Genomic DNA, 22,082 nt, shown 5'->3' on the forward strand with positions numbered 1-22,082 from the left:
TATTTTTCTATAATGCATAGGAATAAAATATAAAAAAACGTTGATTTTTTAAAAGATTTGCTCAAAGTATGTAATCTCAAAATTAATTTCTTTATTTCTTTGCTGAAATCAATCACTTGAAATGTGATAATGTAATTATAACTAACAGGGTTATTAATGCCTCATTCCTACAATAAGGCATTGTAGCCGCATCCTAAAATACTTTTCACATTCTAAATCAGATTCATTTGAAAATATTTAACTTTTTTTCATTGTTAAGATTTTTTATCAAATAATATTTTTAATGATTTATGTGTTTTATTTTTTATGTTGTTGCTATTAATTGTCGTTGAATGACATTTTAATGATATGCTATATTGTTACAGCATCCAGAAGTAGTACAAAAGGGCAAGCTTGCTAGATCATTAAACTTTCCTCGCCTAAAAATGCCTTTTCCAAATTTGTCTTGTGTTGTTGTGAAAGATCTCCATAGAGGTACTACTTACTGTACAGTAATTCAGTTTGCATTACATTACTTCACTTTTGTTTCATGTGTATTTAAATTTCTTTCTTATTTTGTATTTTGAATTAGTTCTGCTGTTGAGTACTTTTTAAACCAGCATTTTTCATCCCTCCTTCCTCAAGGTTCACTTATGATAGTTCAAATGCTCTAACAATTAAATTAATTGTAAAAAAGATGGTTTATTGATTGGCAAAAAAGCGGTGGAGGTAAGCAAGAGCACCCCGAATTTTGGGCGGGGGAATTTTCAAATTGCCGAATGAAGCTCTAAATTGTACCGAATTACATTAGCATCATTTAAAAAATAAATAAATAAATAATTGAAATTTTATTGTACAGTAAACTGATTATCAGTGGTCTAATTGTCTGTGGACTCGGATTATCCGCGGGTCTTTTCACATTTTAAAATAAAAACTTATGACTGTGTTATTGTTCGCTTTTAGATTTTACATATATTTTTCATATTCAATGTTGATAGATACAATGTAGCAATGTTTTAGTCATAATTTAAATGCATGTGTGAGTGTTATTAATATTTTTAGCTATTGTTTTTTACCTATTATTTGCATAATCCCCAGTTTTCGCTTATCCATGGTTACTGTACCACCTTATTCCGTGGAATTATTGGAGTTTACTGTACTGTCCCAAAGTTTGTCAAATTGTGAAACAAAATTTGCTGTCTAAGGAAATTTTAGGAGGTCACAGTGACCTCCCATCAGGGGGCCCACCAAGATCTAAAGGATGGATAGGACATTAGCTACCTAACTCATTTGATTACTCATTTTACCAATAAATTACTTCAGTGTTGATTAAATTATAGTAGAAAGACAAGATTTATATCTTCTGATCTTCACTAGTAAAACTGAAAAATTTGTGATGAACATCAAAAGGAAACGTTCGTACAATTTTTTTAAAAAAATTTGCTTTGAAATTTCCTTCTAATAATGAAAAATTGGTTGTTTATAAATCACAATACCTTGGTTGTAGAAATACAGTTGGTTCCCTATTTCAGCGGTTCCCAAACTTTTCCCCCCTTGAGAACCCTTTCCAAACTCCGAAAGAAGTTGGCCAACTCCTTGAGTGCTAGGTAATAAGTACATAACAAGCAAAAAAAAAAAAAAAAAAAAAAATTCATGCGCACACACACATACACACACGCATAGAAAAAATTTGGGAAATTTTTTTTAGTTTGATGCTGCTCCATAGTTTATAACAAGAACAAAAACATAACTGCAAAACATAGAATTATAAATATTGCTATGAACTTAAAATTATCTCTAAAAAATGAATGCACTACAAATTCACCAAAAAATAAACACAGATTATTCTGTGTTGAGCTTCAATCAACTTTGAAAAAAATTTGAAAATGGGATATTTGTGGAACAAAGAGGCACAAAAAAGGGTACATTTATCTTTATCACTAAATCAGAAGTCATTTAAAGAATGATCTTTAAAATACCTTTCAAGAGAACTGTCTCAGATTAACTAAATGAACTTTTTTCTTCCAGTAAAATGAGAAAGATCTCTAGGCTTAAGTCTTCTTGAAAAGGACTATGAGCCTAGCTGTTTGATAAGGATGTACTGCGCACATTAATTGTTTGATTGCTGAAGAATTTTCTTGTAATTATGCTATAAGTGTGTAGTAAAATGCGTATATTAAAAAATAATAGAAGCGTCTATTTTTCAAAATATGCATTTACTCTACCGTATTTTCCTGCGTATAATCTGCGGATTATCTGTTAAAAAAGGCAGAGTTTATGAGGTGTGGAATATACGCAGCCGCGGATTATCTGTGACTTTTTTCCCCCTTAACACCAATGCATTGAACCTCAATATTTTTACAGTAGAATTCACTGATCGAGACCGTACGCCGACTGAATGTTGTTTATTTTACAAAGCATGCATGTTCTTCTTTGCTGCCTGCCTGTATGTTGGTTATTTTACGTTGCTTGAGCGTTCCTCCTGGCGATTCAGGTTATGTAAAATAAACAAGATTACAGTGGAATAGGTAGCCATTTGCACAAGATTAGATTGTTTGCTCCTTTGTCTTGACTTTGTTTTTCAAGTAATTAGCGTGCTATAATCAAGATTTCAAGAAGAAATTATAATATTTTAGATTATATTTCAGATTAATTTTGACTATGCCTTCAAAGTAATTACTTTTTCACGTTTTTAGTTTAGTTGCTCAAATGGTATGTTAAATTCAAACTTTATCTTTTTACATTGTAGTATTATCCGCGGATTATACAAAGCTTTTTTTTCTTCAGACTGATTTTAGGACCTGCGGATTATAGGCCGTCTGCGGATAATATGCAGGAAAATACAGTAATTGTTACACAAAAGGTATTTTTTAACGAAACAAATATTTTTAAGCTCACTTACTACAAAAGAAATTTTCTACACAAATTTCATAAATTCCATATTTACATGTAGCGCAAATTAAGTTGCACGGTTAAATTCCGTTGATTTTTTTTAACTGCGAAACCTCCCGCTGCCAAAATTTCACGTATGAAAATTTTCAAAAGTAATTAATTTTTCATGAAAAGAAGAAACAAAGATCAAGAAATTCGAATGCTTAAGATTTAAGGTACCAAAATTAAAATTCAGGTTAATTGAATACGACGCTACTCTTCGGTTTGGTTTTAACCAATATTAGCCAACCTCTAATCATGAAACGTCTTTCGTCACAAGAAACTGGAATAAACATAGTATCTGAAACAATTTTAGAACCTGAAGTCCTACGCCAGCTGTGTGTAGTAAATAGAATACTACTAAAATAGCACAAGGGTGTTGGTGCCAGTCCAGGGTTTCCTGGTACTGGGGAGTTCGAGTTATGAAAATTGTTGTTAATTATCCCCCCCCCCTTTTTTGCAATCCATTGTATGGAATGTTCATTTGAGTAATTTTAATATTTAGTTTTCGAATAACTTGAAAATTATATTTACATTTTCATAACTGGTGAAATTTATTAATAAATTATTATTATTATTTTGGCTAATAACTATGAAAAGAAAAAAAAACGCATTTGTCTAATTCAATAAATTTGTTTCCTACTTTTCACTAAAGAAAAATTTTGTGTTTAGGCAGCTATCAGTTATTTTCACAAGGAACAGCTGATCTTGTTCTCGATGCCTGCAATGAGTATTGGGATGGAGATGACATTTGCATTCTTACTGATTCTGACAGGTTAGATTTAATTAATTTATTGCACTGTGTGAATAAGAACATGATATTGACATTCACTTTTAACTGCACTCTCTTTTTTACTTTCTTTTGCATATTGAAAGAAGTACTGTAGTCGTAAAAACAATATTACTCAAAAATCGGCCTAAAATTTCATTTCGCTCACCCCTGAATGAATGTTGAGTTGTTTTTGTAACCCGACCACATGTGCCTATGTACCTAAAAATACATGGTCACCTGAAATATTAATTTTGACGACCCCCCCAAGTTAATTACCACATGTTTTCTTGCGATGTCTGTATGCATGCATCTGCATATGTATCTCGCATAACTCAAAAAATGGTATGCCGTAGAAAGTGGACTTTAGTATATGTAGACTCTTGAGTGGAGTCTAGTTGTACACCTCCCCTTTTGGTTGCATTCAAATGTTCCAAAAGAGGTCTATTACACTTTTTTGGGGAAAATCTGTTAATTCAATGCAAACTCAAGTCATGTTCAGGGCTGTGGAGTCAGAGTCGAAGAGTTGGAGTCGGACTGATTTCGGGGTAAAGGAGTCGGAGTCGCTCGAAAATATGCCGACTCCAGGTTTTTTTTCTTTAATTTTCACTGACTCTCCTTGCATTTTTAAAAAAATTGACTAACAATTAATTTGATTACGGACATAAATACCAACTAACAAGAAAATAACTCATTGTGTCAACCAGCTGGCTTGATTGTTTATCGAACTTTCTGTAACAGCTACCTACGCCTTCTCCTAGTTTGCTTATTTTGTAACTTTATTTAACTAATAGCAACTGTCACCAAACAGTTTTGTTGCCTAATATTTTCTAAATAATCACTTTTAAATAAAAATAATAATATATTTTTTACCTCGATCTCTGTTGTAAAATAATAAAAGGAATGTATGTATCACTTAAGCAAGTCAGGAAACTTCTCAGGGTGCTTGGTAAATTCAAAAGAGTTGTGGCACGAAAGTGCAAATCCAAAAAATCCGATAAAATATATATTTTTTTTTTTTAATTTTAAAAACTTTATCTAAGAAAGCTTGGTTAACACTGAAAAGCATGAAATGAAATTAATACTACATGATTTATTGCTTACAACACTCAATAATTGTAGTTAATCCAAAAATCTTTATATAAAGGTTAATTCTGAAGCTGCCAATAAAAAAATTAAAATTAAAAATTGAGCCAAGAAATGTAGGTATAGTTAAAGCTATTTGTACAAAGCTGTATACCACTGCATTTTGTGTAAAATTTGCTCAAGACGTACATGTATGGGAAAAGGGGACTCATGTGAACACGATGCACCTATGAACATGGTGTATTTTATTAAGATCACTTCAAGCAAAAAATCTGGAAAAATTCTCAAATAAGGACAATTCCAGTTGTACCTCTTGGACAAACATTTAGAGCAATAAACTATTTTATGTGTCTGTGGTGGCAACTTATCTGTTTTAGCAGGTGTTGAAAAAAAATTTTCACTGTTTTCTTCTCGTAAAAACATTTTTAAAACTAACTGCAATGCTAAACCTAAGTATTACGAACAATTGTATGAACATTCAAGTAAATTTATGACAATGTTTAATTTTTTTTACTAAATTAAAAATTCTTTATTTTGGCAAGTTAGCTCTAAAGTAGATGATGGGGCACTTGTGAACACAACAACTAGGGGCACAATCGAACAGTTCTCATAGCTGCTCTTCTTGATATTATTATTATTATTGCTGGCTATTATAAGTGTTAAAAAATGTGTAAATATTTATAATTATTATTTTCCTATTCTTAGTTTGTAAATTCATTGTTAATTTTTATTAATATTTTTAAATATTTATTTATTTATGTTTATTATTTTTAATTTTTTTTTACTAAATTAATTAATTCATTTAATTTTTAATTAAATCAATAATTTAGTGTCATATAATACTTACAGGAAATAAAAAGACACAAAATATTTTCATTTAATTAAAAACTGAAAATCAAAATCATTTTAAAATACATTTCCAAACATTGTATGAAGCTTAAAAGCAAAATATATAGAATAACCCATACATAATAAAAAGTTCTTTGTATTATGTAGTCATTTTAGTTATTTATAGTCTATTCAGTGATCACAACAGGCTACAAGGCTTTAGAATTGGACAGTGAGCAGTTATATAAACAGAAAAAATATTTTCTTAGTGGAATAATTACTGTACAGTTGAAACTGACGATGTAAAGGTTACAAACCCTTCAACGTATTTGTTATTTAAGTATATATTTCATATTGAAGAATTTTCCTTTAAAATGTTATGCTTCTCCTGCATTTTTTACCCGTATTCATATGTGCCCCATGCCTGTTCACATGTGCCCCTTTATAGGGGCACATGTGAACAACTGAAGACGTTTCTCAAAAGTACCATAAAGTATAGACAGGGGTCTGGCCAGAGGATATTTGGGTCCGTTAACGGACCCTTCACAAAAATCCGATCAACCAAAACGGACCTTTCACAAAATCCCGATCAAACAAAACGGACCTTTCACAAAATCCGGATCAAACAAAACGGACCCTTCACAAAATTCTGATAAACAAGATCGGATCTTTCACAAATTGTTTATTGAAAGAGCAAATCTGAAAACAAAATAACGCATATTTCTGTGTATAAACCGATAATTTTTGGATTTTTTTAAAAGTCAAATTAGAGGGATCCGCTTATACAAAATCGGCTAATTTTGAAAAAAAAAAAAAAATCGACACTCTTGCGATGCTCTTGCAAGTGATAAATATTCGCTACTGCCAAATAAATATAATGGTTGTTTGTTTTATCACAGCTAATTAGCAGCGGTGTTGTTGTAAACTTTTCTGAAAAGGCATTGGTAAGCACTTTTCTCCTCTTATGATTTAATAAACAATAATAATATATATCTGCGAAATGAACTTAAAACTGCAAAGGGATAGTAAGGGTGGGGAAAAATATGATCGCTTCAGATAGGGTTACCAACTTCAAAATTATCACCACTTAGCGTCTGGGGTTGAACCTTTATAATGACTTGATTAGAAAATATTCTCATCATTTTACCATCTTGTCAATATTTGCGTTTTACGGTGTGGTGCGGTGCGATGTTTAATTGTTATTTTGGGAGAAAATTATGGGTTTTGATTTTTCGATGCTAACAAGGATGATTAACTTTAAATAAACTCTTTTAATTGCCGTTTTTTTTCTTTAGATGTCTACATTTTGAAAAATGCAATCTTTTAACATCCGATATGCAAATCATATTTTGTTCTTTTTTCAAGCTAACTTCGCTTTATTAGGATGCAAATAAATGAAAAGTCTCTTTATTTCTGTTAGAACTCTCATTTCAAGTTTTTAAAGCAAAATTCCACTTTCTGTTATGAGTCAAAAATTAAAATGCTGAATAGATGGTTTATTTTATTTATTTATTTTTTTTTTTTTTTTTTTGCGTTAACTGTGTCCACAGATATTAATGAAATGTTTATCATAGGACTCTAAAACGCAATTTTAAAATAATTTTATCAAAAATATTTCTTTTTCAAGCCGTTTTTATACTTTTGATGCCTTCACTTTGAGAATTGCAATCTCTTTGCATCCGCTATGGGAATCCGATTTTTCGAATTTCTGATGATTATTACGCTTTGTTAAGAGGTAAACAATTAAAATATCTTTTTATTTTTGTTAAAATCACGGAATTTATAAGTTTTAAACGAAACTCTGTGCTTTATAAGAGTCTCTTGGATCAAAAAGTTAAATGCTGAACCCTATTCCGAATTTTATTTTATTTATTTATTTTTTTGTTGCAATTGTTTTAAATACTGTACAGAAATATTTCTAGTATAATTTAACATAATGTAGAATGGTAGATAAATATTGATACTTGAACTTGAGAGAGCGATGCCCCCCCCCCCCCCCCCCGCCAAATATCAGAAAAACACTCCAGAATGATTTTCTCGACATTGAAGAGGAAAACACTCAACTTTAAGTTTAATTGATGCAGTTTGTGCCATCTCTAAATCCTAAAATTTCGTTTTAACAAATGAAAATTTTTTTTTGCGAATTTTTTTGATTTTTCACAAAATTAATTCATTTTTCACAAAATTATTTGATTTTTCACAAAAAAACGGACCCTGTGAAAAATCCTGGACAGACCCCTGATAGAAATAATTCCCCCTGAAAGTCCTAGCAGGCTGTCTCAATGTGACGAGGGGGTGGCCCTGGGCGGAGTGGGTGAAGAACGTCGGGAGTGTATACTCCTGGTAGGGTCACCCAAGGCGTGATGGCCACTCCATTATGCTCAGCTAAAATCTGCAGGCATGAGGCAAAGTCAGACTTCAACCTAAAGGTGCCTCAAGGTATTTACCTCCTGAAGCTGCAACTTCCCCCTTCACCATGACTAGTCGTAATGAACAATTTGTTAATACTGCCTCGTCCGTCGCGCAGGATAAAAAGGGACGCGTTCGGAGTGTTAGTAGAGGCCTCCGTCCGAAAAGTAAGCTACAGTCTACATTTTCGTCTTCTGGCGGGAGCTTTTTGAGAATATTGCAGTGTGTAACATTAATGGACTATGTACAGCTGCCACTAGAACTGGATTGGAACAACTGCTAGATTTGGCAGATCAACATCAGGCACAAATTATTGCAATACAAGAGATAAAATTAAAGCCTAACTATAACCTCAAATTAAGTGGCTATAGTATTCTTCGTAAAGATAGACCTAGAAAAGGAGGTGGCGGGTTGATGTTTCTTATTCAAAATATTAGTTACGATAGTATTGAATTAACGCCTTCTCAAGACTCTGAACTGGAAGCTCAAGCCATTAAAGTTAAATGGAATAACAAGTGCATTAACATCTACAATACCAACCAACCTCCTAGTAATCGTGGACTTTCTTCAGACGCCTTGACTCCTATGTTCACGGATTGTTCCATCATTTTAGGGGATTTAAATGCAAAACACCCACTATGGGGGAGCTCTGACGCTAATGACCGAGGAAATGAACTTTCAAACCTGCTGGATGACCATGCCTTTTGTGTGCTGAACGATGGGACACCAACATACAGCTCCTATAGCTATGATAGAAATGATGCTTTAGATGTAACATTTACCAGTCCAGACATCCTTTCAGCTTGCAGCTGGACTGTGCTGAATTCAGTAGGAAGTGATCACTCACCAGTACTTTTAGAGACATTCTCATAAAACCCCTAATTGCAATAAAGCGTTTTGGAACTCCAAAAAAGCTAATTGGGAGTCATTTAAATCCTCACTAGATACTTTTCTGTCCGAATGTGAGACCTCTGGTAATCTGGACAGCAAATGGAAGCACTTCAAGGAATCGGTGATTAGAGCCGCTAAAGTGGCTATCCCAAGAGGCAATAGGAAAAAATATAAGCCTAATTTTATCCATAACAGTGAGGCTCTTCTGCCTCTTTTACATCAGAGAAATGCACTTCAAAAAGAACTCATGTCCTCTTCATCAATTAACACTAGGTCTGATTTAAACTTGATTAATGCAAAGATTAAGCAGATGTATTCAGAAATAAGGAGAGAGCGCTGGACTAACATTTGTGAAGAACTGGACTCACGTACTCCTAGTACAAAACTTTGGAAATTGGCAAAGAGCATCGACAGATTACAGCCCCAAGAGGATTGCTCAAACACTTTCAAGCATCCTGATGGTTCTTTGTGCAGCGATAAGGAGGCGGCAAATTTATTAGGAGAACATTATCAGAGCGAGAGTAGACTCTCTTTTAACACAGAAGACAAATTGATTGCAAAATCTGCTAGAGCTTTTATTCACAGATGCCGCTGTAATCCCAGTGGTAATACTGTTTTTATCAAGGATTTTACAGTGAAAGAGTTTGAAATTTCTTTCCAAGAAATGGATTTTAGCAAATCACCTGGCATGGACGGAGTACATGGACAAATGGTGGCCAACCTAAGTCAGCTAGGTAAAGACTTACTACTTGATATTTTTAACACCTCCTGGAACTCTGGACGACTCCCTCGGGATTGGAAAGATGCTCTCATCATTCCTATAAGAAAACTAGATAAACCAGCCAATGATCCTAATAGTTATAGACCAATCGCACTTACTAGTATTTCTTGCAAACTCATGGAGTGGATTGTCTTACATAGACTCTTGCCAATTATCTTGCTCATGGTAATTTTATTCCCTCTGAGCAGTACGGGTTTCGTAAAGGTCATTGCACAATGGATCAGGTCTTATTTTTTGGCCAGAATATCAGGGATGCTCATAACTTGAGTCCCACCAATCATACAATTGCTGCCTTTCTGGATCTATCCAAGGCCTTTGATAGGGTCTTTAAGAACAAGCTTATTTGCAAACTTCATACTATTTTCAATATAAGTGGGAAGATGCTGCCTTGGCTGGCTGATTTCCTAAGAGCTAGATATATACGCGTGAAAGTTAGAGACATCATTTCAAGCAAATTCAGACTAAGTCAAGGTATACCACAAGGATCTGTACTCAGCCCCACCCTGTTCTCCTTATTTATAACCGGAATCGAGATTGGGGATAATACTAAGAAATGTACAGGACTGTATGCTGGTGATATAATTATCTGGAGCACCAGCGGAAGTATAACTACTGCTCAAGAGGACATCAACTCTTCTCTCGTTGAACTCGAGAAGTTTGCTATAGAGCACAAAATTATATTCAATCCTTCTAAGTCTGTTGCAAGTATGTTTACCACAAATAGACATTTTTATAATAGCCTGACGTTTTTCTGCTGGGAAAACGGCTGAAATGCGAAAAGCACCCGAAATATTTGGGTTATATCCTTGATCAGAAAATTCTCAGTCATGCACATATAAATAACTTGGTCCTAAGAGGCAAACAGAGACTGAAAATTTTAAAATATATCTCTGGCAGGACCTGGGGAGCGGATGCTCAGACACTTCGAAATACTTATACTGCGCTCATTCGTCCTGTTTTGGAATATGGGTTTCAGGTATATCGGGCTGCCGCTGTCAGTAACCTTGAAAAACTGGAAAGGGTTCAGCTCTCTGCTGCAAGAATCATCACTGGCCTCCGAAATAGTTGCCCTAAGGATATTGTTCTGTATGAGGCTGACCTGCAACCTCTAGGACTCCGAAGCAGATATCTCCTGGCTAAATACTTTGCTAAGCTTGTTAGTTATGGTGACCAGAACAGGACCTCCAGTTATGTACGAAACTGGAAGAATAATCAACGCCTTAAGAGACAGAGTCCACTTAGCTTTGCTGAAAGCGAGGGTTTCCTTTTTAATGAAGTTGAATATGTTTCACTGACTTCTGGTCTGGATGCTGCCCCATCATTACATGAACGAGTTTTCTTCAAACCTCACTTGTGCTCGTACACCAACAAGAGCTCCCAACACCCGGAGTATCTTAGACAACTTGCTTTGGAGGTTATTCACCAAATCCCATGTGATGCATTGCAAATATATACTGACGGTAGCAGGGGTGACGGCGCTATCTCCGGTAGTGGTGTTTATATCAGAGAAGGAAACGGCATTAAGATTTTTATTAAAACCCCCGATTTTTGCTCCGTCTTCCGGGCCGAACTTCTAGCTATTGAGAGGCTCTGAATTATTGCGTCACAGAGAGTGTCAGTACTGATATTTGGATCTTGAGTGATAGCCGAAGCTTTATTCAGCATCTGTCTGAATGGTGGAAACAAGGTGACAAAACGACTCTGAACATAATCCAACATCTAAAACACTTGAGTAAACGTCTCACCATTACTTTTCAATGGATACTGTCACATGTTGATGTATTTGGAAATGAGATTGCTGATGGGCTGGCTCGTCAGGGGAGCCAAGAGATCTCTCCCCATAACGGATGCCTTTCTTTTTCAGAAATTGCAACCCGTGTTAAGCAAAGCATCAGTTCCTCTTGGAGACAGCCCCACATTCATGAATGGTACAAAGTATCCCGCCCTGGTGCTGCTTTACTTCGGGCAAGTAGTAGAGAACAACAAACCGTCCTAGCCCGACTGAGAAGTGGACATACTCGAGCACAGCGACATGTGGCTGGTATTAAGGTTTTCCCCTTGTGCCCAAAATGCAATTTGACTCAGGCTGCTCCCGCCCATATTTTCTCTTGCATCGGCTGTGACCTGAATCAGCTGTATTCCGACCCTTCTGCTGTTTTGGAGGGACTTTGTTTGCACGGCTTCATGGACTTGGTATGATGTTTCTGTCTGCCAAGTGAGACAAGCAACAACAACAACATAGAAATAATTTTTTAAAAAATCCTCAAAAAATCCATGACACAAAGAAAAGTTTATTCAATCACAGAAACCTTTTTGCGTTGAGGCATTGATAATATTGTTATGAAAAATACGGAATTGAAAAAATTGTTCACATGTGCCCCCTTTTCCCCTACCCAACCTCTTTCCGCAATATACTGCAATATTTTTGTTGAAATTTTTAAGATAAAATTTAAAATTTGTATTAGGGATTTTTTTCAGAATTAAAGTATTTCAATTTTTATGAACTCCGAAATTAAGTTGAGGTGTCACCCACCAGATGAGTGTCACCGGGAGGAGTGGAGGCGCCCCCTCTCAAGAAAAGTTTTTTAACTTAGCAAAAAAGTTTTTTTCCCCTCAAAACTCTTTCTCTCACTTTTCTCTGTGCTTTCAGAAATTGAAAACACAGGGATTTGATCAGCATCTGTTTGTTAAACATTAAAGGGGAGCAAATTAATCCTTTTCAATTTTTTTTTAAATGGGGCTTTTTAGTAATCTCGCTTTAGAAATCTCACCTATTGGATAATTTGATTTTCAAATTGAATTTCTTAGGTTTACAATAAAATACAACGCCGAAATTTCATAAAAAGGAATTAATATTCCAATCTCTATTTAGGAGTTTTTCCCCCTTCCCAGTTGGGGGGTGATTTAAAAAAATAAATTTAAAAAAAAAATTAAAAAGCCGGAGTTGGAGTGGGAGTCTAGCATTTCAAAATCCTGGAGTCAGAGTTGACCGTTTTCCTTCCAACTCTGCAGCCTTGGTCATGTTATAATTTGGTGAACACTTGGCCAGATATCCCCAAGCTTTTGGTTTACCCAAGCTAGTTGGCAACAAATTTGATAAACCTTTTTTTTTTTTTTGAACCTGGTTTCAATTTAGTACCATTGGCGATATTTAGAGAGTCATCTATTGAATGATATTTAAAATTGCCAATAATGGTAAAAGATATCTCTGTAAAACGATTTCTTGCATCGGTTCCCGACAAACGAGGAATGTAATTATTTAAAATGTTTCCTTGCTTACTCCAAAACTCTATTATATTGTATTTTTGTTCTTTACACACATTCTTTACAGCTTTTATACAATTTTAGATCATAGGTGCCAGAGGCACCCTTAACAGTTTTCTTACAGTTTAAACCTGTATTATGCTCTTGTAACATCATAAACACAACTCTGCTAAAAATGCTGGGGATTGGATGCTAACAGATGCAAAATAAAAATTATTAGAATTAAAACAACATTGAAATTAAAAAGGGGAAATCTCAAGTTGAAATAAAACTGGAAGGTGTGCCATTCAGTTCAACACAATTTCATTGTTTTTATTGGTATTCAAGTCTGATTTTTTTTTTATATTTTGAGCGTACAAATTTTGTATTATTTTTACTTGACCGTTCAGTGACGTCCACGTTCTTTCATTTTAATTTTTCTATGCTTATAATGCAGGCGTCCATGTGCCTCGGAATCAAATTTGTTTTCAATTGCTTTCTGGACTTTACATAATCCTTTTTACGCGAAAACAGTATCCTGCACACAGCATCCAGCCCCTGGCATTCATTTAAATTTTGACGTCTTGAATTCAAATTATGGTTGCGATGGGGACCATTAGTAGAAGCAAAAAACCCAACGAGTAGGGTCCTATCACGATTCGTGATTGCGAAAAAAATAGTTTGAATTCAAGATTTCAAAATTTGAACTAATTTTTATTAAACTGAAGCTTGTTTTTTTTCTCTAGGAAAAGAATATTAGATTTTTATCACAGATCAAGCTTAACTGCTCATTGTATGGGTTATGCATACAGTCCACTTAATAAATCAATTAATGGAATTTTTTCTGATATGTACATTGAGCTTCCTGCTGAAGGATATCATTTGTTCTCTGCTTTGAAAAGCACTACTTCATCGCCTAGGTAAATATATTTTTAAATTCAGGTTAGATTTATATAAATTCTTATATATATTATTTGGTTCTTTTATTATCATTATTGTTTATACAAATACAAAAGTGACGACCAGCAACTTACAGGCTCTGGGCCCAGCTTTCTTTGAATTAAATGTTAAAATTGACTGTATTTCCTAAATTGCTATAGCTGTTCAGAAAAAAAGACTACTAGTTGTCAAATACTGTAAAAGCTCTCATTTTTGCAAGGCTTTAATTTAAGCTTTGCCATTTTTTTTCACTTCAAACACAGTATAAACTCAATTTAACGATCGTCATGGGCCCCGTGGCAGAAAGCTGCCGACACTGCGACGTTGTCGCAGAATGAGAAAGAGTTTATGCAGAAAAATTTTGCACTAAGGAGGGAAAAAAGGGATAGTGGGTGAAAAAAGGTCAGCAATAAAATCATTCTGCAGTACAATACCAAAGGATAGCTGTTTCACGGTAAAAAAAATGTTACTGGACTAAGAATTAAGGAAAAGTGTTGATTTCCCACAAAAAATAATTGCGTCATTTTACAAAAAAAAAATTGCCGAGCGCCAAATCGAGCGATCATTGATGACTGTGTTAGTCTGCAACATCGGAGATCGGGAGGTATGGTATGGATTAAAACCAATTCTAACCAGAACTTCTCACCATGTGGAGCGATTTTAAAGCAACCCTGTGTTGATCAAAGAAGAGTGGCTGGCAACGCACATGTTTGTGTGAAAGACTTGTGCCGACTTGCAATAGGGGTGCTTACATGAATGAAAATCTTCTCTCTTTGGAGAAGTTAAGATTTTTTTTCTGAATGCATATTCTAATTAAAATTCTTTTTTCTTCGTATGGAAAGGGAACTTTTGTTTGCTTCAGTACTTGTTTTAAATTCTTTTTTTCACATGAGGGAGAGGGCCATGCACCATGACCCCCCCCCCACCTCGGGGGGGGGGAGTCATGGTGCATACTGAGACATTAAATTTTAATGGGGGAGTTGTTTTGAGGGGTATTTTTTCATTGGGGAGGGGGTCTCCGCGATATTGAAGGGGGTGCGCCCTTGCCCTTAGGGGGAGGGGGGCAATCTCTGGGTGGGATATCTTTTTTGCTTTAGTTTTTTAATAAAGTCATATTTTCTTCTGGGGGGGGTTGAATTAAATTTGTTCTGAGTAAAATGTGTTTTTTAATTAAATTTATTTTCCTTTTGGGGAGAGGGGGATACTTTGTTTGTAATCTTGTGTATTGCATATATCAATTTTTTATGGGAGGGTGCCCTTTATTTTTTTTTCTCCGAATCACATGCATGTTTTAGTTTTTTTTTTTTTTTTCAAACTGTTCTGAACTGAAATTCGTTAAATAAATTTTTCACTTTTGAAATGAACTGCACTTAAGTTTGTCCATTAGTTCATTTTTCACTTCACAGAGCATTCTTGCAGAAAGAAATAAGGTCTAGAAAATTTGTCGCAGAAAGCAAAATAAAATTCTGCCAAAGGGGTCATGGGACTGGAAAAAGTTATCGTTAAATCGAGGAGCATATACATTCAATGCAGCTAAATCTGGATCAGTGAAATTGAGGAAATTGTTATTTCGGGTATGGTTAAATCAAAGTTTAATAATAAAAAAATCCAGAAAATTTTCACTTATCCAAAATGTAATGATTTATTTATCTTAACTTAAACTCAAGTCACTTTTAGAAAAAATGTATAAAAATAAACAAAATATCATTAAAAAATAAAAAGTACAAACATTTCTTAAATAGTATACAACTGTTTATACGAATACAAATGTTATGACCAGCAACAGGCTCTGGGACCAGCTAGGATCAATTTATTAGTCCCCAATGAAGATCAATGGCCCTCTTAAAGCTATTTATCCCCCTACTCCAGCTGTTCTCAACCTTTTTAGCTGTGCAGCCCACCAATTTCTATGAAAACACCATTGAGGCCCACTAACTACTATATATTACTTACACAGCCATAATTTACCTTCAGGGGGGGGGGGGAGCATCTGCTCATAACTGTTCTTATGTGTAAATAATATACCATATTAGGATTGAAAGTGAGTTTAAAAAAAAAAGAGTTCTGGAGAGGTTAATCCTCTTCTCCCCTCATGCTAAACCACTGATATAGATATACTGTAAAAAACAATTTTTCAAGATATTTTTTAAGAAAGAAAATAACTTTATTGTATTCACTTAGCTGGCATAGCTGTAAGAAAACTCAAAAACAAGGCATCAAAGTTAAAGCTCCATGGGATTTTTGACCCTGCTTTTCCTCCACAAGAGAGTTGATATCTGGATTGAAACTAGATAGTTTTTGTCTCAAATAACTCGTAACATTCAGTGCATTTCTATGTGATTTTCTTTTTTTAAAAACTGCAATCAAAAGTCTCATTCAAATAGGTATGTTATCGAAAAGCCCCTCAAGTGTCTCAATTCACTGGTTAATCATGCCAGTTCAAGAAAGGAAGAGCATTTCTAGCTTGAAGCTGATGCTAGTTTCTTTGGCAATTTTCTTTGAAGGAATTTCTGATTCATTAGATTTCATCTTCAATTGTAGGGGAAAGTTCCTAAGAAATATGAAAAATCTTCAATCTTCAAGTTCCTTATTAGCTTTTGAGTGATGATACATTTAAAAAGTGAATTTTCACAAAGGACGGAAGTTGAGACCCCAAGATTTATTTTGGTCCTGATCCTCGACCAGTGTCCACGACCCAGTCACACGCTGTTCGCGGCCCACAAGTGGGCCGCTCCCCATTGGTTGGGAAACGCTGCCTTACTCATTACAGCCTCTTTGAGTAAGCTGTTCCAAATGCCCACATCCCTACTAAAGTAATAATTGTTCCTAATTTCCAGGTTAGACTATAGGCGGATTTAGGACTGAGTTCCTGGGGGGGGGCAGGATTTTTTTTTGGAGCAACATTTTTAATTGCCCTCCCCCCTCCCATGTTTTTGTCTGTTTTCTATGATGCGTAAGGCCATTCTTGACTTTTTTATGTGTCGTTTTCATTACTGTGTGTAATCATGCTGTCCTTTTTAAATTGACCTTAAAAGAGAGGGGGCTGGTATTAAGAGAGTGACGCAGTGCTCCCTTTTAAGTGGGATATAGAATATCTCCAGTTTTAGGCGGGCTCGGGAGTTACTCCCCCGGAGGAAATTATCTAAAATGGATATAAAATTCTGCATTTTGAAGTCTTATAAGGGTTAATTGGAAATAATAGGCAAATAATTTTTTTTAAGTTTTACGCTTTAAAAGAGCTTTGTGATGCAAGTTAATACTTTAAAAGAAATGGTCCACAGATTTAGAGAATAGGTATCAAGAGAGTAACATTCTACCCATTTGAACAATTCATAATTTATACACTTGATAAGAAATAAAATTGAAGCACACTTTGCTTAGGAGTTTCAAAGACTTGTCTAATTATTTTCAAGGTTTGGTTGGTTAGATTGGGTTTTTGGCTCAAGAGCCCTCGTAGGCTATACTGCGCCAATTCTTTTCAGGGATTTTAGAACCTATCAATAATTTGCACTTTCCAGTCTCTGAAATTGAGTAGTAGATTATACAGCTGTACAGTATTGTTCAAACTTTGTAAGAAACGGCTATTTTAAGTTTAAAAGAAAAAAATAAACTATAATTTCCTATTCAAAAAAGAAAAAATCATGATTTTTTTTGTTATAAGATTTTGGAAGATAAGTTGTTACTATATAAACTCCTGCCAAAACTGGGGGACATTGTCCCCTTTGCCCCCCCCCCCCCCCCATAAATCCACCCATGCTCTTCTGAACTATTCAAAAACGAAAAAATAATGATTTTTTTTTAAATTTTTGGAAGATGTGTTGTTACTATATAAAGTCCTCCCAAAACTGGGTTGGCATTGCCCCCCTCTGACCCCCCATAAATCCGCCCATGGGTTAGACTGAGATTTAAGTAGCTAAAACAATGAGTCTTTGTCCTGCTTTTCATGCAAAAATTTGTCCTGCTTTCCAAGCAAATATTTAACCTATTAACATCTTTCATTTTGATAAGTTTAAACAACTGAATCGTGTCCCCTCTGTCTCTCCTTTGCTCCTGGCTATAAATATTAGGACTTTTAAGTCTGATATCATAATCTAAATTTGTAAGTCCCCTTTCTAGCCTAGTTGCCTTTATTTGAACCCTTTACAATAAAGAAATATCTTTCTTGAGATAAGGAGACCAAAACTGAGCAACATACTCCAAATGAGGTCTTACCAAACTTCTATATTATAAGTTAAACGAACCTTCTTAGATTTCTTTGAAATAGATATAGTTCTTGAATACTACAACTATTTCTCGAATACTACAGTTAAACCTCGATATCGCGACACCTGGATTTCACGGCACTCCGGATGTCACTTCACTTTTAAAGTCCCAAACTTATGCCATATGATTTTAATGTTAAGTAGCTCTGGGTTTTACGACAGTTTTTGGTGCACTTCCGGTTACATCGACACACTTTAAGCTGCTCGGACTGGAGCAAATATTTGACTAGGCATGACACCTCAAGAATGGTGGGGGGTGAGTAGATAAGTTCTGAAAGGTACAGATTTCAGACTTTGACAAGAGAGACAATAGAAAGGAATTCAAAGCAGGTGGATTATAATACTGGACGAGAGAAACAACAGAAGAGAAGGACTATAGCTACCTTAAGCTGTAGGTGGTCACTACAAGCTTCTCCCATGAGAGAAAAATATATAAGAGCTCCTCATTAGAATGAAAAGGGACAACGCAACTCTAAAGTGGATAAAATAATTTAAAAGGGTTTTTTCACCTTCTAAAAGTGGGACTTAGACGTCAAAACCAAATCAAATTGAGGACAAAAGTGAAGTCTTGGATTGATTTCTTTCTTGCTGATACTTTCGTGGAAAGGAGGAGTGTTAAAAATGCTATTGAAAAGTTAGTTTAGTTAGAAAAGTTTTTAGTTACACAAAAAATAACAATAATAAGTGAAGATTAAAAAAAAAAAAAATTGTTATATCCACCAATATTTTAAATTTACATTAGTTACACCTAATTTAAAATGTATATATATATATATATATATATATATATATATATATATATATATATATATATATAGATGCTATTAATTTCTTTATTAAATCTAATTTTAATGTTAACCAATGTTTAATTACAAATTTTTAAACTATTCCGGTTATGAAGTCGCTCCGGCTATGACGACACTTTGTTGACAGTCCCAAAGGTGTCGTGATAACGAGGTTCGACTGTATATAAATATTTCTTGAATGCTATACAACTACAGTGAATTTCAGTTTAATGATTTCCTCAATTTAGTGATACATTTCACTGGTCCGGATTTAACTGCATTGAATATATATATGCTCCTTGATTTAACAATATCCTTAATTTAACCGTAACTTTTTTTAGGCCCTTGACAATCGTTAAATCGTTGTTATACTGTATTTCTTAAATACTATACAATTATTTCTCTAATACAAAACAATAATACCTCTAAGTAACAGAATGAAGCTCATTCACTAACAATATTTATACCAGCTTCTTTGAAGCCATTCAAAATTATTTCATGTAGGAGTTTTTCAACTTTTTGTTCATATGAAATTTGCAAAATTTTCAGTTCACAAAATCACTGATATCTTACTTTTCATGAAAGCTATGGCTTTTGAAATAATTGTTTCTACAGTAAATAAGTTCAAAATAAAACTGAAAATTCTAATTTCTTTAAGTTTTCTCAGATTTACCATGCTCATTGCTTTTGACTGTATTTTTATGAATTTATCCAGTTTGCCACATTATGCATGTGGTGTGTGTTATAAAATGTGTTCAAGTTCCAATTAAAAGTACTATAAAATAAAAAGAAACATGTTACTACTTTTTATTCAAAGGGAAACATAAAAGGCAAAATGGTGGAAAAGGTAGTTTGTATATACTATCAATACACTTAAAACTATTTAATTTCATATTTTCTCTAACAGCTGAACTGCATTGTAAGCAATTGTAACCATAGGCGGATTTAGGACTGAGTTCCTGGGGGGGGGCAGGATTTTTTTTTTTTTTTTTTTTTGAGCAACATTTTTATTGCCCCCCACCCCCATGTTTTTGTCTGTTTCCTGTGTTCCTGTGATGCATAAATCTATGCTTTACTTTTTTGTGTGTCGTTTTCATAATTGTGTGTTTTCATGCTGTCCTTTTTGAATTGACCTTAAGTGAGGGAGCTGGTATCGAGAGTGACGCAGGGCTCCCTTTCAAGTGGGAAATAGAATATCTCCAATTTTAGGGGGCCGGGGGTTTCTCCTCCGAAGGAAATTTTGTAAAATGGATATAAAATTCTGCATTTTGAAGCCTTATAAAGGTTAATTGGATAGACATAGAAATTAATAACTAGATTATACAATTGTACAGTATTGTTCAAACTTTGTAAGAAACAGCCATTTTAAGTTTGAAAGAAAAAGTAAACTATAGATTTCTCATTACAACAACCTTTTTTAATTATAAGTAGTGCAAAAAACGAAAAGGAATAGAAGTAGTGTATCTTTTTTCTTCCTGGCTAAACAGATTAAAAATATGGTGTAGAAGTAATTGGAGCCCACTTTGCTTAGGATTTTCAAAGACTTTGGAGTTTCAAAGACTTATCTAATTATTTTCAAGGACTCTAGAATAAATAAAATTATTTAACGCACTTCATTTGTACTTTCCAGTCTGATATTTTAGTACTTGATTGCAAATTTTTAGTCCTGTTCTAACTTTGTAAGAAATAGCTGTTTTAAATTTAAAAGAAAAAAGAAACCATAGATTTCTCATGACAACAACTTTTCTTCAGTTCAAGTGGGGCAGAAAACGAAAAGAAATAGAAGTAGTGTGTATTTTTTTCCGTGCTAAACAGATAGACAATATGCAGAAGAAGTAAGATAAAAGCAATCAATACAAAAAGAATTCCAAAATATTGCGTTGGGTATTGAATAAATAGCAAAATATGAAACATGTGAGTCACAAAAATTTATTTCAAATAATATGTAACAAACGTGAGAACCATGATTTTTACATTTTTAATACAGGATGTGGCAAGGAGCTGAATTTGACATATTTTGGCATTCCTCCCCCTCTACCATTTGTTAGAAAATTTAAAATCTAAGGTTTGTAGCCACGCGTTTCCAAATATTCATGGTTTTCAAGCACTTAAAAATGAAATTAGTTTTTTTCAAGCAATTTCCATTTTTTAAGGAACGAATCATGACTTTTTTTTGGGAGTTAGGGACTCACTTCTAAGAAAGGGCCCTAAGCAATAGTTTGTTTATCTTATAGGCAAATTCGGCCCTGTTTGTAATTCACTCTTACCTGCAGATTTTTCCTTGATTTTTTTTTTTTTTGTAATTTTTACAAAAATTTGTCAGTTTTTACCGCTAAAGGATTTTTACGATTTTACAAATCTGTGTTACGTTTTATAGACTTTTATAAAATTTCAGCAAATTTTTCCAAAACTTTTGATGACTCAATTATTTAGTTTTCAATAATGACAAGGACCGACTCACTTAGATGATTATGACTTACCTTACTTTTTAAACAGTATTTATGAAGTAAGTAAAATTGTACTCTCCCGCTAAGTAAAAAGTTTCATTTAATCAGAACACTCAGATTACTGAAATTTATTCAGTTTGCGATAGTATTTATTTTCTCTCTCTCTCTCTCTTTTTAAAGAGAGAGAGAGAGAGAAGGAAAAAAACTATGTTTTTTAGAATTTCTCAAAAATGCCAATTAATCTACTAAGAACATAAATGTTATGCACAAATAATACTTTAAATGTGGACACAAATCATAACGAGTAGATCGTTCTGTTAGCGCGAATGGGGGGGGGGGGGTGTTCCCCTTTGCTTTAGGTTCTAATTTGTCAAAATAATCGTCAATTATTATAAGTGTATCAGCTTAATGTATAGCTCGTTTAGCCTATATTTTCATTCATATACTTTCCCAAATGGTTTTCAGTCCAAAATAGTGAATTTAGACACATTTTCAGCACCCCAGTGACAGCTCTACTATTTGTATTTAATGTTTGTTTTTTTCCCCTTTTTCTTTTCTCCCATCAGAAAACGACATTCGCTTTTCTCTTCATTTTCATTGAACTATTCAAAAAAGAAAAAGTCATGATTTTTTTTGTTTTAAGATTTTGGAAGATGTGTTGTTACTACATAAAGTCGTCCCAAAACTGGGGGAGCACTGCCTCCTATGCCCCCCCCCCCCCTATAAATCCAC

The 22,082-nt window shown here is 34.1% G+C and overlaps 1 protein-coding gene across 1 annotated transcript in view; it reads left to right on the plus strand.

The window, feature by feature from the left end:
* LOC129226722 (transmembrane protein 94-like) overlaps positions 1–22,082 on the plus strand; it is an 89,900-nt gene that overhangs the window by 32,675 nt on the left and 35,143 nt on the right. The window contains exons 13-15 of the mRNA XM_054861351.1: positions 366–474; positions 3,583–3,685; positions 13,664–13,837. Coding sequence (XP_054717326.1) covers positions 366–474; positions 3,583–3,685; positions 13,664–13,837 — 386 coding nt within the window. The remainder of the gene's footprint in view (positions 1–365; positions 475–3,582; positions 3,686–13,663; positions 13,838–22,082) is intronic.

Source organism: Uloborus diversus, chromosome 7, assembly GCF_026930045.1.
Source record: "Uloborus diversus isolate 005 chromosome 7, Udiv.v.3.1, whole genome shotgun sequence".
NCBI classification, from domain to species: domain Eukaryota; kingdom Metazoa; phylum Arthropoda; class Arachnida; order Araneae; family Uloboridae; genus Uloborus; species Uloborus diversus.